The 17,232-nt window shown below is 34.4% G+C and overlaps 1 protein-coding gene across 1 annotated transcript; it reads right to left on the bottom strand.

The window, feature by feature from the left end:
- Positions 1-333: 333 nt before the first annotated feature.
- On the bottom strand, positions 334-15,816 carry LOC122569895. The gene is made up of 3 exons (XM_043731530.1): positions 15,557-15,816; positions 1,626-1,894; positions 334-765 (listed from the first exon to the last, which is right to left on the bottom strand). The coding sequence occupies exons 1-3, from the start codon at positions 15,654-15,656 to the stop codon at positions 712-714; spliced, it is 423 nt and encodes a 140-aa protein (XP_043587465.1). The 5' UTR covers positions 15,657-15,816; the 3' UTR covers positions 334-711.
- Between the last annotated feature and the right edge of the window lie 1,416 nt (positions 15,817-17,232).

Raw genomic sequence — 17,232 nt, 5'->3', positions numbered from 1 at the left:
ACATTCGTGTCAAAATTCTTGATAAATTAATTCACAACAAGTGTTAGGAACAACAGACTGTGGAAAGAGAAGATGAAAACTGATACCCAATTGTTATAAATAAATCGTTCGATATCGGAATAGCAACACGTGTAATATACAATGTATAAGGTAGAGAACAGCGCAGTAATAAATGGTTGAAATAAAATTGACAAAATACAATATGAACATGTATGTATGTAACTTTCAAGTCGCGTAGTATTATAGAGAGATTTTAAGATTGGAGAGATTTGAGATTCACATCGCCTTAGAATACATTGAATAAAATAAACAATCATTTTAAGGAATAACATTTTATTCGTTCTACTTTATGCTTACATATAATTCAATTCGAACGTCAACAATTATATTAAATAATTTAATGTTAAAAGAAAAATCTGCGAATATACGTGGAAATACTAACGTACAATAGTTTCTATTTATTATTTTCGTTCGATGCAAACAAAAATAAAATACACACATGCTACATATTAACGAATCGTTTAAATAAAATTCATCTTACTTGTGAAATATAAAAAGACGTAACATAAATAATTGGTAAAATTATAATACGATAACAGCCAAGATACTTCGTTAAAATATTTTCACTTGTCAATTTCACATATTTTTGATATCTAATATTTTCCAAATTCTTCGTTTCGAATTCAAAGTATAATAGAAACGCCTATCCGTTTATTTGTTATTAAGCTCCACGTCCGGCTGATGAAGGCGATGTTGCGACGTCAACTGCAATTATTAATTGAATCGTTAGTATCACCGATTAATCGAGTTCCTTAGTTCCTTACGAATAAAGCGTGAAAACGAATGAACGATTCGTTCTATAAACTTGATACTTTCGTAACATCTAACAATTCATCTTTTAACAAGTTCATCCTACGCTTAAGTTACGATAGTTACGATATGAAATTGATATTATATGCATTATGCGTTGGTCATTATATTCCCTATCGTCGTTATACAAGATTACTAATGCGTGCGCTAATTTCATACCAAATAATGAAAGAAATATACCGCATGCATGGCAAGACGTTTTACATAAATAGATTTTCGGACAACGAAGAATTCAGCTTATTATGCTTCTCCATTTATCCGTCGAACCCATAATTCGTTCGTTTAATTATTCTAAGAAACAGTACCTTTAGTAGTATTTACTAGAATAACGCGAAACTAACGTTTATATAAAGAACGTTTGTAATTTAAATGAGAAAAAGAGAGAAAGACGAACAAGGAAGGAAGGAAGGACATAAACGGAAATAGAAGTGTGACTTAGGGAGAAGCTTGATACTCTGATCCAATCCTGCGCCTAATTAGCATACAAAACCACTATAGACGGTATGAAAGTTACAAAGGAAGGTGCCGAAGAAAGTTAACTTTTTAATGAGGTTTCGCATAACGATAGAACTTAAAATACTTAAGTTACTGATGGGTACAGGTGAAGGTATAGTTTTACAACGGAAGATCTTGAGATAAAAGATTCGCGTTTTAACCAAGTTCCGCAACTCGATAGTACCTGCATTGTTGAAGTTACTGATAGACGATTCTATTCATTCGTTTTTGCTTTTTCATGAAATCAAATATTTGCATACCCATTGCCGAACGATGAACGACAAAGTGAAAGGGTCGAATCTCGTAGAATCCTGCCTACGCGTCTGAGGAAGAAGCATCTCTTCTTGTCCTTCGAACTTCCTCCCAGGAATAACGAACTCGTTACGCAGGCGTAGAGGTTCCATTTCTTGATGCTTGTCACTGGTAGCCGCGTCTATTTGATTCTCTTGAAGAACGTTGCCCTGCATATGAGGATCGAACCTCTTGCCGTGTCCACCGAAACAGGAATGTCCGAACGCGGAACAACCACCTGTTAAAATAGAAACGAGATTAGTTTTAGAATTATGGCATTTAACAACAATTGAACCAATCTAAGAGAAGAAATGATTAAATCAAATACATTTATAATGAAAGACATTCGTCATAAAATATTGCTTACCATTACAGTCTACTCCTTGTAGTTTTCATAAATGTATAGAAATATAAACGTTACTTTTAGAGTATGATATACAGTTACTAGAATTCTAACGTACGTTCGTTCGATTTAACGGTAGAAAATAGCTGCGGTACTTCTCTAACCCGTAACAGACCATTTAACTATCGTTCAATTTGAAAATACTCGGCCGTATTTTACTATTTTATAACTATTTCGGATATCCAGGTTTATATCTCTGGTATCCAGGTTTATATCTTTCGCTAACAAGAGCAAACTTTTTATTAGACAATGTGTCAAACCATCGACAAGCATCATAGAAACATAATTTGTATCTCGGCTTATTTTCCGATATAAAAATTTCGTTAAATTTAAGGCAACTCATTCGCAAAATAAAAGAAAACGCATATCGTACGGAATGTCAAACTATTAGAGGCTGATAAACGGAAGCGTAAAATCTAATTTCACTTTCAAATTTACTTTTCCCCTTTCGTGATACGAAGTGGAAAAAATAAATGCTTTTAACGGATCACGAACGGGAATTCGTAATATGGAACCCTCGAAATTGATTCTATAGAACGTAGAACAGGAAAGATTTTATACTTTATAGAACGTATATAGCTATATGATCCATTTTAGTAATTAATATTTCTTAGACGATGTAAAATTTGAAAAATAATGGCTCTGCAAGAGACATAATCCCATAAATTCGAATGTGCAGTGCCATCTTTTAAGCAGATCGACCATTAAGAGAAAGGGAACGAGATGAATAACACGTTTTCAACCCGTAAGCAAAAAATGTTACACGAAGAACTAGAAAAATGCTATTCTGAGATAAACGTTTTAGCAAAGACCGAACGATTTCGCGATATAAAATGTGATATACGCGAATATGTGCATACATGTATATGTGTACGTACATCTTGTATTATTACAATATACACCTCGATTTAAACGCAGAGAATCTGTCAATAGGTTGTACAATTTAATTAACAATTACACGAATCATTAAAATATTTTGAGCAATCTATTGCCCCTTAACCAAGCCAAAATTTGCATGCTACTTAAGTTTTTCGTTTTCTGATTACATAATGAGTGAAATTTACTCTCAATATTTCAGTCGTAAACCAGTGTATTTCACACGTCGTATAGTATATTCTTATTTAATTTGCCTTATAAAGTTTACCAATTTTAATATAAATACAAAACAGGAACAAAACTAAAACAGGAATAAGAAATCATAAACGAAATTGTATCACCATTTACACGCTCGTTTCTGCCGTTCGCAACCTATTCACGAATATAAAACGTATTCCATGTTACGACGAAATAAAACGTGGTCCTTAAATAATTTAAAGTTGAATGTACCTACGCGGCATGAATCAATCGAATCTCCTGAAAGTAAATCATAAATCGAGCGGAATAGGAAAAGGAGGAGAACAGAAAAGAAAGAAAAAAGAATGTATCGCGCGAGAGAGCAAACTAAATGACAAACTAAAAAGCGTGACACGAGACGTGATTGGCCGTACGTGATCCGCAGAAGAAGTGAAAAATCAAACGAATCGAACGAGGGCTCGAACTTGTTCACTCAATTATTATCTTAAATGAAGGCTGGCTCTAATCGATCAACGGTTTCGAGCTTCTTTCCCCTACCGCGTCCTGTTCGCGCGTTTTAAAAGCTTCGAAAGCTCTTTAAAGGGACTCGATCGCCAGAGAGCTCGTTGCCAACAAGGATTTTCTTTTTTTCCTGCACAAAGGTTACTCTGTGAATGGCAAACTACACGGATCGCAAAAATGATTCCTCTTGCTTTTCCTTCGTTTTTAGTTAGCTACAACAAAAGGGAAGGCGAATAGAAAAATTATATAGGAATTATTTTTGTAAGAGGGCATCTACGTTCTTCTATATAAAAAAAGCTCGATCGTTTATCGTTTGGCTCGTAGCTTTTTTAATAGCTACATATAGTGTATGATATAAAATATGAATACTTTTTTTAAACAACGTGAAAGAGTCGAGGGATCGAATAGAGCGTTGAAAGTCGAGTAGATTCAAACGAAAACGCGAAAGTAATTGGAATTCTCTTCTTCGATCATACAAACAAGACTGTACTGTCTGTAGCGGCAAGCGATGGTTCACTAACGCTCGTTTCTTTTCGTTGTTGCTAAACGTGCGTTACAGACGCGCTAAATAATAAAATGTTCCAAAAAAAAAGATATTAGTTGAAGTAGGATGGAAGGTTAATTTAGATTTTAGACATTCCATTTTCACGAAGAACATAATATCTACTATTATATAGATTGAAATTATAAGAATTTAAATGAAATAAAATTCTCGTTTAAAAATGAAAATATGAATATGAAGGCTGTGAGAGGGTTTAGAAGAAAATAAACGATGAGATAACGTTGATAACGAGGTAAGGAATAAAAGTACATCGAGTGGATATTAAAAATTGATAATACATAAAGTGCAGTAACTGTTATATGCAATTATGGCTTGCGTAGTTAGCTCCTTTACATTAAATTTAAATTTACATTAAATTTACAGAAATTACTCATTTTTTAGGAAACAGAGTACAACGTCAACCGGTTGTTTCGTTATAAAACCGGTGAAATTAATAAGGGAGATATTCAGTTTCTCGCTAGATTAATTTAACTACGCTTCTGACAGTTCCTATTGCTAACATATATCAAAGTTTTCGATAAGGAATAGATAAAGTTCAAGCTGTTCACACGAATATTTGTGGAAAGGGTTGATTAACACATTTTGAACATTCTTCTTGATAAACTTCGCTTTTCTAAGTATCCTCGATAAGAGAAGAAACAACCTACACGTATTAGATCGGATGATGTGAATGAAAATTCAACACGCCCACCTTTTTATGTCCAACAACTGGAAAATTTTTGTATTTGATATAGCTGGAACTGCGCCATGATACTGGACATCAGAGGCAGCCGTATGTTTAAACTTGTGCGCGCTTGCTATTCGTGGAGGAGATACAGCAAAGTCATAAAATTATCGAAGAACAGCTTTTATCTACGTAAATGCGTGTCTAGATAAACTGAGCAAGTGTAGCGAGGCGAGCATCACCACGTATGTCTTTTAATTTAGCTTACCTACGCACACGTAAAAATATCTTTTCAGAAAGAAAGAACAGGAAAGGGACAGCGACATTTTATAGACATTTGGGTCCCCCATCGCGGTCGTATGGCAAACATTCTTACGATCATCGACCAAGACGTTTTATTCTGACGAAGAGCATGAATCCTTCAAAAAATCAAACAGACAAATACATACTGTACATGTACAGTTAGAAGAATAAGTATCTTCAAAATGGAAAAAGCTTTTTAGAATTGGACTAAACGACTTGAATTTTTCTGACGAGTTAAAAGGATTAGTTTACTGGATGGACGTGTGAAGGAAGAAGTTGAAATGTTTTGCAGTTGGTCGGAAACACGAAGAAAATGGTAAAGGTCACTTTTTACGTAAAAATCATTTATCTGTAATGAAAATTTTAAAAGTACACTCTGTAGATCTACGTTAAAATTGCATCGGAATCGGTTACAGAAACAGGCAACAGGCATCGAAAATGAAATATATAGAAATATATAGGTTTGTTACAGTTGTAGGCCGAAAGCCGTAGAAAACTGCGACTTTTATCATTTTTAATCGTTCGTAACTAATAGCCGCGTTAACCGATTTCGACAAAATTTTCAGATCGCGCAAATCTACAGAGCGTATTTTTTAAATTTTTACTTCACATGAAAGAGTTGCGGGAAGCGACCTTTACTATTTCCTTCGCAAATTCCGATCAGCTGCCATTTTTTCAAAATCTTTTTCACGCTACTGACTTCTCAAAAAAAAAAAAAAAAAGAAAAAAGTAAAAGTCGTTTGCTTATATTTCTAATGTACATCGTACGACGTATTCTTTTTTGAACATCGGTGAGCAAAAGCAGGCCGTTGAAAAGTCGAAAACGAGAGGCACGAACAACGTCCTTTCGAGTTCTGTACAAATATATCTCGCGTATATGTACATTCTCGCGATAAATCGCTTTTACTGGAGCCGAGGAAAATAGAAATATTTGCGGGCGACGCGATCTCGACGAACGATTCATTCGCACTTTGTGTTTACGATCGTCGAGAAAATGCATTCTACGACTGGACAGCCTATTCTGCTGACTGCAACTGCAATTGCACGTACGAACACGAGCGTAAACGAGGTTGGCAGCCTGCATGATTTCATTGTCTCCGGTTACGGATGCGTCAAAATGTAATGACACGTGGTAGCCTGTTTTTATTACTATTTGTACCTTGATTTATCGTGGCAGTATTTATTCGTGATAAAATCGCCATGCTGTTAAAGCTTGTTCCGCTGTTTTCCAAGCACTGTTAATGTTCGCTTTTAATGCAGTTGAATGTGTTGGAAAGTGCTCTGTAACCAAACATCGGCGTTCGAGCGATCGTACGAATGTTTAACTTTTAGAAAAGGTTGGCGTATTTTTACCATGTTTTTCGTATTAAGTATTATTGAATCGATCGACGAGTCTCCAGTCTTTAACAAACGATTATTCTGTTCTGTATTTGTCGAAGGAAGAGGATTATTTTCTATGAATTTCTATCAAATTTTGAAACGAAACGAAACGTTGAAGTCCATCAAAAGCTGCTCCTACTTAGATGCTAAAGCCAACAACTGAAATACTGTGACAGCCAGAATGATAGAAATTTTATAGATTTACACATACATACACACACACGCGAGCGCGCGCATGCGGTATCATACGAATGGATGACAAAAGGAAAACAATTATATTAACCGTGAACATTTTCTAGCGGAAACAATTGGTGAAAACTTGATTGCATTTTATACAACGAATGTCAACGAATTTTGGTTCGCCCGTAAATGTACAAATTTTCGAAACTTCTTTACGATATAAAAAAGTTACATCAATTTGAACGAAACAAATTGATCTCGTTCGTAGCTGAATTTCATAGAATACGTCTAACGTAGCTGTACCTTTCGATCGTGCGATTAATTTCAACTTTAAACCGTAGTCTCCGATCGTTATGTAGCAAGTAAAACAAATACCGCGAGTCTTTATACAGAACGAAACTTGAATCGATTCGGTTTCTTTCATTTTAACTTCGCTCCAACTTTAATCCACAGATTAAGGGAAAAACGAAGCAAACACTAGCTCGTTCGTTATGAATATTTGCAAAATAAAGTTCCCCAAATATTTACAAAACTGCCTACAAATTTTTACAAATACCACGACGCTACATAGGATAAAAATCGAAATTGGCTCAATACTATTTGCTTCGTTCGCGTGTAACGCAAATTTTAACTTAAATTGCACTCAAACAAAATAAAATCCGCTTCGGTTCTCTATAAATAATAAAATTCGTGCATTCATTAAAAAGGAAAATCGCTGTAAAATACTTTTGCAAAATGCAGGCATGACGATTTATCGACATAAAAACGCGTTCGATTCTTTTTCGTGAAACGAGCGCGAGATTCGTTCCTTATCTCCAAAAATAATTGGGCAGTCGAGGATAATATTGTCCCGAATAACAATGCGAAACATTTCCATGACGCGTACTGAATTTTCAAAGTGATCTTCACCTCCCAGAGTCACAGTGTCAACGCAGGTAAGATGAAACATCGTTCTTGAAAGGCAACAGTAAAAGAGGAGCAACTTGCCGACCTCGTTGTAGGTAGAAACGTCGTTATTTCTAGGATCAAGTGATTTAATAAAAGCGATTCGTCTCCGTAGAAATCTGCCTTTCGCGTTTAAAGCACGCTGAATACTTTGTATTTTATCCAATTTTTATACATTTTCGAATCGCTACATCGGAACGATCAAAAGGAATATTCTATTACCTACTTTTGTTTAATTTTACAACTGTGTCCTGCTATATTTATACGTGTCGTCCACTATTTGACTTTCCAAAGCTGTTTTAGCTGCGTGCATTCTCCTTTTAATCTGCCTTTTTTTCTTTTTTCTTTCTAAAATATCAAATCAAAAAACAAGTACATACCTTCGCTAAAAAAAAAAAATCATCTTACCTACACGTACGTTACGCAACGACGTTATTGGAAAAACACGACGCACTTGTTCATTAATTTTACGATCGACCGTAAGTACTCATTGTCAGTTTGTAATGAGTGAAACAATATCACGTTACTAAATAACGATGATAACGAACACGCTGATGCAGAGCATTCGCATTCTTCTAGAGATCTAATGGTTGTTATCGTTTATTGCGCAACGAGAGTGTATTACGTTGCTTTCCAGAATTTCGCGAAATTTCAAAATTCTTGCAAGTTCGCGGAAACCGTCTCTTCCTCATCGCGAGAATGCCCCGCTGTCCGACATCGATGCTCGTCCGTTTGAATAAATAATCGAGGTTGGAAAATATAATGGAGACGATACAAGACGATGCATATATGTTATTTTTACGTTTCGTTGGAAATCGTTTGGTAAGCCTTTTAATGTAACCGAGAAAGTAGGTAATTTTTCTTTCGAATGTAATTCACCGCATGAAAAACTGTTTCGTTAAAACGATTTCATTCTTCCTTTGTTTCTTGAATGGTCGATTTACGTAGATTCTTTCATATTACCCATGCATACATTATAAATTACTTTGAACTTCAATTGATGGGGAACGAGTACCGTTAACGTAATTAAGCCGTAACTTCGTTGACTTTATTATATATTTGCTAATCATTTTATAATTCTGTTAATACACGTGAAAATTACGTGTAATAATAAAACAGAAAATTAGTCGATAGATAATTGATCTTTCTCGTAGTAATTATATCAAGAAAATACTTATAATCGACTTACGTATGTAAATAAAATCAAATTCTTGTTAATCACTATACTTTGTCGAATATCGATTTACACCGCCGTTTTTGCCCATATACCCGTGTGTTATTAATGTTTTATAAATATTTTACAAATTCCCCTTAGTTTACCGTTTGCAAACTAACTAGTTAGAAAATGAATCAAACGAAGCATACATTCTCCACCCTACTGAATAATCTTTTATCACGCTAATTATTTTTACGATATTATATCCGCTTGTATTCAATATTAAATACATATATACATATATATATATTGTTAGAGCCTCCATTTATTTGTAAAAAAATATGCAGGTTTTATCGAAATTACGCGACGCCAGATATTGTTCGGATAATCGCGTCTCGGTATGTTCAGAGCTCTACTAATAAGCCAATTGTTGGAAAAATTGAATCGTAGGTTACCTTCGATACAATCCTAATCGTTCTAACGAAAGACGTAACGCTCACCCAATTAAAGGTAGAGGGCAAATGAAAGTTCGATCGTACCGCACCTGGCTGCAACAATGCTTTCGCGTTAGTTACTCACGAACTACTAACAAAAGCGATTGTTAATGAACCAGATGCTCGGGGGATAACAGTACATCCGAAGTAACGAGAAACGTGCTTTAATCCGTTGGTTAAGATTTCTAAATAGAAGAACCATAAAAGGAAAAGCCTATTGCATCCATTGATTTTTGAAATTTGGAGAAACGCGTCCAAACAATGCATCTCCTGGCATAATTTATGAACGTCTGTTTAAAATAATTCCTAAATTAAAGATACGATTGGCGAATGAATCGGAAGTTCCGGAATGACATAATTAATCGATCTTCTTTGAAACGTCTTTGGTTTAAAATTATAGAAAATGTAGGATTATAGATAGACTTAACAACGAATTTCTCATTTGTGAAAATCGTTTTACGCGGACAATATACTTTATGCTATACACAGATGGGACAAGATTAACTCGTTCGAGTAAAATAGCTGTCGATTCGTGAAAATCTTTGTAGAAGAATGCCTGCCTGCCTTCGTTGATCGATCTTTATGCTAACTCGTAAAAAATCATTTGATATAATCGCGTACTCTGTTAATTCACTTTCAATGGAATACTACTCACTCATTTATTTGTACAATATTTATGCAATATTACACGTATTTATCTTGATAAATCGTGTCGTTAAATCGTAATCGTATTTATTACGATTATAGACGAAGAAAAAAAGAAGATTGTATTCAAAGATAGTTCTTTTACTTTTCTTATTTGAATCGATTCATACTTAATCAGATATTGATACTTTTCCATACTGTGGTAAAGGGCTAGATTATATATATAGATATGTATTATAAGCCGATATATCATCGACGTTATTGAGGTGGTACACGATACTTTTGAGTTCTTGGTAAGTAAAATCCATACCCATCATATTTTCCATACATCGAATTATCGTGAGTAATAAGATTTAGATCGGATGGAACTGCAACGAGTAAGACGATTAAAGGTACATAATAATAGAACCAATGTAAGGAGGTAAAATTCTTTATAATTGCGATAAAATATTCCTGTACTCGAGCGTACTTAGAAATAAGAATATGCATAAAATATAAATGTTTTTCAATTTTAGGATATATATTTCCTTTCGATAAAAGAATCGTAAAGTTTAATGGAAATATAATTGAAACACATTTTCTACGTTAATAACTTTTTGTTTCTTTAGAAATGTAATTTCTTCGTTAAAAATTAATTAAAACCTTCTTGTTCAGAGTGGTACGAAGTATAACATAATTTCTAGAAAATTACTCGCTATTATTTAGGATATAAATGGAATACTTGGGATTTTTTTAACGTATGACACGCTTATAATACGAAAACCACAGGTTTACATTGAAATCATAATGCTCATTAGACCAATCGCTGCAATGCGATAAGCAGCTGCGTATTGTTCGAACGCGAAAATGATTACGAATAGAACTCGTACTTGCATGAACTTTTATCACTTCTCTGCCTTTTGTTATTTATGTCTCGTGTATTATAAAATATCCTGTGCATCTTCAGTGAACTAAAACCAGGATCACGCAACTACGTACTTATGAACGTAAGAACCACTCCCACTAAGCTATTCTTTTCCATTGAAAAGAAAAATGCTGGCAGTATTTGTTATTAAATATTTATAAATTACTTTACCAATATACAAGATGCTTAAGTAATTTCCAATTTCCTATCCATCTACGAAGTTTTGAAGTAACTCTTTAGCTCCATTTAAGTAACGTTAAATTTGACGAGTAAACCGGTCAGAGAATGCGATAACTCGACGAATAACGTTTACATTTACGAATTAATGATTTACAAATTTATGGATTTCTGGACGCGTTGTTAATAACAAGTAAAACATGTTACATGTTTCCTATACGAGCATCTTGCACGACTTCGTATACCGTTTTATATCCAGAAGAGAACGTCGAACGTCGCATTCAAAAAATTCCGAACCAGTTTTAAAAATTCCAAACCAATCTCCACATCTCGATAACAGCATAAAGTTACGAGAAACTAGTTAGCATATTATACGTGTATCTCCCTTGACGTCGTGAGAGTTTTATTTTTGTCAACTTTTTAATATAAAGTATATTTACGGCCAATTTAGAGCGATCTAATTGAACAAATCGCCGTAAAATTTTATTACCTAGCATTTTCTAGAATCATCGGACAAATTCTGATCGACGGAGCTTCGATGGTTTTACGTTTCGTGTTACGATATTTTACGAATCGAGCACGGCACTTTAAATTACACTCGATTAACTTTAACCATAGAAATCGTGTTACACGTCATAGAAAAAAAATTGTTTTGAAAGGATAGATCAGAATTTCTACTATTCTTTAGCCACCGATAACCAAGTGATGTAACAACTACAATCTCGACTACGTACTTGCAAAAAAACTAAACAAGATAAATAAAACGTGGGTCGGTCATACGGTACGGACACGATACGCTCACCGTACATCTGTCAGATGTTAACATTTCAGTTATATGTGTGTATCGGTTTTTGCTATTACGAAACAAAAATATAAGAGAATTGTCTTTAAAGCTTTCGATTGTATTCTTTTGTCGTTAACCTACTGCGAAGAATGTATTTAAAAACTAATTAAACAGATTCGTTAGCTACCGATTAAATATGATAAAACAAGTAGAAAAAGTGGGACAAAGAAACATTGAAAGCTTGTAACTAATAATTACGAAATAATTTACATACCCTTGCAATAAAATAATTTATCTGTATCTACAGTTTCGTATTTACTCTCCGGCATACGTTAATTCCACAGATTTCAAACAATTGCACGAATAAATCGTGAATAAACTCGATTTACAATTACGTTCGTTAAATTTTCTACGATTTACTTTTGTGAAACAAATAAACCTTATAGAATTTATATTGTTTATTATTTATGTTTATTATTTAACAAAAGCAACTCTATTCATTTGTCTAGACATTTTATACACGTTCGAATTTCCATCTCTCTTGCTTGCATTTACATCTCGTAAGTAAAACGTCGCAAAACATTTACTTTGGATACATTTACATATTACATTTACTTATTTGGATATTACTTTGCCTGCCTAACGCTGTTTCGTCGTATGTTATGTTAGTAATTGTACTAGTTACACCTATGATAATAACAGGTAAGAAACGTTCAAGAATATAATTCGATTTCTGCTATCAATGGAAACTGACGAATGATCTAACAATTGCGTGACTGAGAAACGAAAACGTGTACTAAACAGATGAGTACGAATACCTGCGAGTTAGGGGATTTTGCATAATAATGGAGAATCGATCGTTCAATTTCGCATAGCCCGTCTACAAAATAATTTACGGTGAATTCACGGAATCTATCCGACGACACCATTAAAAGCAACGATAATAATAATTATCATTTTCCGATGTGTAATCAGTCACGTATGAAAAAGCTCCTTCGTTCGAAAAAGAATTGCGAAGATTACAGGATCAAGTCTAATTTCATCGGAACGTAAGTCTCGTTTTAAAATATTAAAGGGATATCGAGCAAATAAACTACAACTTCAAAGTAAATTCGATGTATCCTGAATCCATTCAGTGAAATATTCTTCATTTTCACTGAAAGGAGTAACGCCACATAATTGCTTATAAAAACACAAAAGTGTTCGACTGGTCTAAAGATCAAAATCAACAGCACGTTCACAATTAACCGTAACTTATTTTATCAAGAGGATCATCGAGAACTGATAACCGTTTCAACAAGCGTTCGACGGAAAACAAATCGCTTTTCAGCAAATTGATCTAATTTCTATACCAACTTCCGATAATTCGCACGATCAGTAGAAAATTTGAAAGATTCTCTATAACCATATTTTCTACTCCGTTTACATAATTATCCCCTACGAAGGGAGGGGAGTTTGTCACAAAAAAAAATCGTTTTATTCACAGCAACGCGAGATATTTACTTCCTTGCAGCCGTTTCGCGTCACGTCGATTAAAGCGATCATTAGTTGCGATTCACTTAAATGTAGAATCGAGTTGATCGAAGGGAGTGCACGATTAATTAGCAACGGAAGTATCGACAAATATGAACAAATCCAATTACGCGCGAACACCAAGGCATAATGTGAAACTGTGCACGCTCGTTCGTGTCTTTACCGCTCGGATCAATTGTTACGTAAGCTTAAACTGTGTTTTCAGTATGTTACAAAATGTTCAGTATTTTACAAAATGACGAACGGACATAGATTCAACGGAGTTGCGACTACTGGATTAAAGAAAACGTTGAACAATTAGGAAGTTGAAAGAGGATTACTAACATTGCAATTAAAAAGAAAAAACGTACAAGTTTCATAATGTTAGGTCGAATCTTCGCGTTATACGTAAAAAGAAAGAAAAGAAAAACTCTAATACATTGGATATAACTGTGATTATTCTTACGTTATTCTTTGATCATCTTTCTGTAGACGTTTTGCGGAAATTTTCAAGAAAAATAAATATTCGATTCAATTTGCTTCGCAATTTTATCGTACCATATAATCCGGTGTATCTTCGCTTAATTTACCGAGTACAATTTAGTTTGGAGATATAAACGTTAAAGTTAAATCGAAAGATTATGCGTATGGCATGCCGTATGAAAGTTTTCTTTCCACATCTTAACGCAATGAAACGATCACGGGGATGAAGTATCGACAAACTAAAGGAAAAAGTAATTCGTTTATAATGAAACATTCGGATTAACGCGTAACATTGAGCCAATAATCATTGTTTGCTATCACGATGAAACTAATTTAAGTTCACGTTACGCCGAACGACCGAGAATTAAGTATTCGTTCGATTGCTCTTAAACTACAACACTGTAGCTTTTCTGCGGTACAACGCGGAGTAAAGTTCCTCTTAAATAAAGTTGGTTCTCTGCGAACAACAAAGAGCGAATATCAAAGATTCTCATTCACAATTGTAACAGCTGCTGTCATATTTCTTGTACGTTTGCCTACTGGCAGACGCGTTCTTTTAAAAAACGAGAGAACGTTCTTTTCTCCGTTTCACGCCACGATCCTTCGCGAAACGGGGAGTTAAACGATACGAAACATGAAACCACCGAGATCTTTATTAAACTTCGATCGGAACAAATTGAATTACACTCGCCAAGGTCTAATTATAATATGCGGTGTAAAGATGGAAAATTAGGAGGTTATAAGGAGGGAGATGTACGAAATGAAAATGTACCTGATAGCGTGCGCGATGGGAATTAATATTATTAATAAAATGGATGATAAAATTGTTCGAGTAGATCCGAAATTTCCTGCTTTTATATTTTTAGGAAAATAAATAATATTCCGTTCTCGTATTTCGCTCTCGAAGTCTTAATATTCCTTTACGTTACGTTTCAATAAAAACATTAAGCTTAAACTTACTATCCTCGAAATACTTCGCTTAAAACATTCCTTCGTTTAGTCTAAAAAAACAAATTATCTACTCGAAACAAGCGATAAATATCGATGTACCTTATTTTATGATCACCTTTACTCTCTAAAATGAGAAAATCTTTAGCCCTCCCCTGAAACTCTCGTATAACGCAGAATTCAAGGAAATTTATGGAAGAAGAAAGTTTTATTCTTTAATAATACCCGAGTACTTCCATTACAAAAACAAAAGTGTCTGAACCATTCGCATGAGAGCATCTTGTTCCACAACGTTCGCTTCGCTTTAAACCACTAGCTCCTCGCTCTCTTCTTTGACAGAGTTAAAAAAAAGAGAAAAGAAATTTACGAAGGTGAACGATACACGTTTGCCGATAATATCTAAACTCTCAAAGTAAACGTCGAGATCGTTCTAATCGAAATCTTCTATTTCGTAACTCACCCTCCTCTTTAAAAGATCATGGAATGACGAATAAAAGAAAGTTGGAAGCAACAGGAAAACATATGATCGTTTTATAAAACAGAATTATAATTGACAAACGCGACGACCAGCGGTACATAGCCTACAAAAGAATGTTACGAATCGTAGTAAGAAATATTTAATACGAAAATGACCGATAGGTACTCGTACAGAGAAGAATCGCGATACTTTTTGTATCTTCGATAAACGCAAAGAAACGACGAGGGAAAGGTACTCTTCGACAATGTATTTCGTCGAATAAGAAATTTCTAAAACAGCCGCAAATGTAAAATAAACAATTACTCACGCTTAGCGTAAGCTGTCTCGCTGACAGACAGTAGAACCACTAGAGTGCAGACCGAAACACAGATGGACAGCGGAAGACCGGAAGTCGCGTTGCTCTTCATTCTCTTCTTGTGCAAGTTGTATCTCTGGAAGCCGTTCCTGTTGACTGGCCCGATGTCTTGATCGGCAACTGGCAGACGAACCAAAAGATCCGATGCTTCCTCGACGAGCAGGTGGTTGTGAATGAACGAAGGAGACGTTACGCGGTCCTTCTTTTACGAGAGCGGAAACCAGAGTGGCGCAGTCGAACATTGCTGAGTCGAGCACGCTGACTACGCAGACACTGTGGGTGGTATATAATACTGGTTATATACAGGGTGTTGATATGTCGTGAACATGCTGGTTGATAAAACTCATTGAGAGAGACACGAATCGCAGAGACATTTAACTCGTTCGTTAGTGAACTCCTTTGTACTTCGTACGCATATACATGTTGCATATACATATGGTCGTGTAACTTTGAAGGTTGATGGAACTCGTTAGAAAGGGTGTACAGATCTCAATTTTGATTCTAAGCGTATGTCATGGGTTTAAGCTTGAAAATTTGTTGATTTTGCTTATAGTTTTACTTTATAGTTTGCTTATACTTTTACTACACGTTTGTATTTGTGTAATCTGCCGAGTAGAGCTCTTCAAATTTTTGCGAAGAAATTGTTCAACCTTTTCGTAAAACTACCTTTTAATACAATACCGATTTTTTATTATTGTCTCTATAAATAACGTATTTCCAAGGGTTAATACAACTATCAGGAATTGCTTTTACATTGCAAATTTCGACCGAATACAGAATTTATTTTGTGTTTTTGCACTTCTGTAATTCCACGTAACCTACTGATTATCTTCATACGACTATATTTCTATGGTATACTTTCTATTATATTTAGAAACTAGAGTAAATAAAAAATGTATTTTGAAAGTATTTGAGCAGAGAAGAATATTATTTAGCTGATATTCAACGACTTTGGATATAGTTTTCATAATCAAGCTATTACGGCAAGAACATTAACCCTCTTTGTTACCAACAAAAGAAGGTGTAAGCTGATCACTAATCTTGATGCCTATCCTGAACAAATATAATTTTTTTTCTGTAGAGATATGTGAAAAAAAACGAAAAATATACTTTCCAAAAACCAATAATCTGTTCTAAGAAAAAGTAAGATTTTTCTATAATTTCGATCGTTTGTATGACCTTTTTTCTATATATCTATCGATCTATAGACTAAAGTGCAATATGTAAACGAGCGTAACTTCTATTTGATTATCCCTTTGTCTCTTTCTCTGTTTGCGAAATAAAAATTCTACATCGTTTAAATCACTTCAAAGGAATCTAGATTTCTAATACAAAAATTTCTAATATTGTAAGTCTCCTCCTTTATACAACTTTCAATTCCAAATTAAAGGATTCAACAGCTTCGTTTACTTTTTTACCCAACACTTGCAATTAACGACGGAGATACGATAATTCTATACATTTTTAAGAATTTAATTACAACTTAACGCGATATGAGTTAAAAGCAATATATTTTGTTCCAATGGATGTAGAAACTGAAACGGTAAATAATTAAAACGATAAATCTTTGGTACCTAGCCAAGAATACTTACTTCTAAGAAGTTTAAATGTATGTACATGGTATCGAA

This window comes from Bombus pyrosoma, linkage group LG8, assembly GCF_014825855.1.
Source record: "Bombus pyrosoma isolate SC7728 linkage group LG8, ASM1482585v1, whole genome shotgun sequence".
In the NCBI taxonomy this organism is placed as follows: Eukaryota; Metazoa; Arthropoda; class Insecta; order Hymenoptera; family Apidae; genus Bombus; species Bombus pyrosoma.
This window is presented reverse-complemented; position numbering and strand designations above follow the sequence as displayed.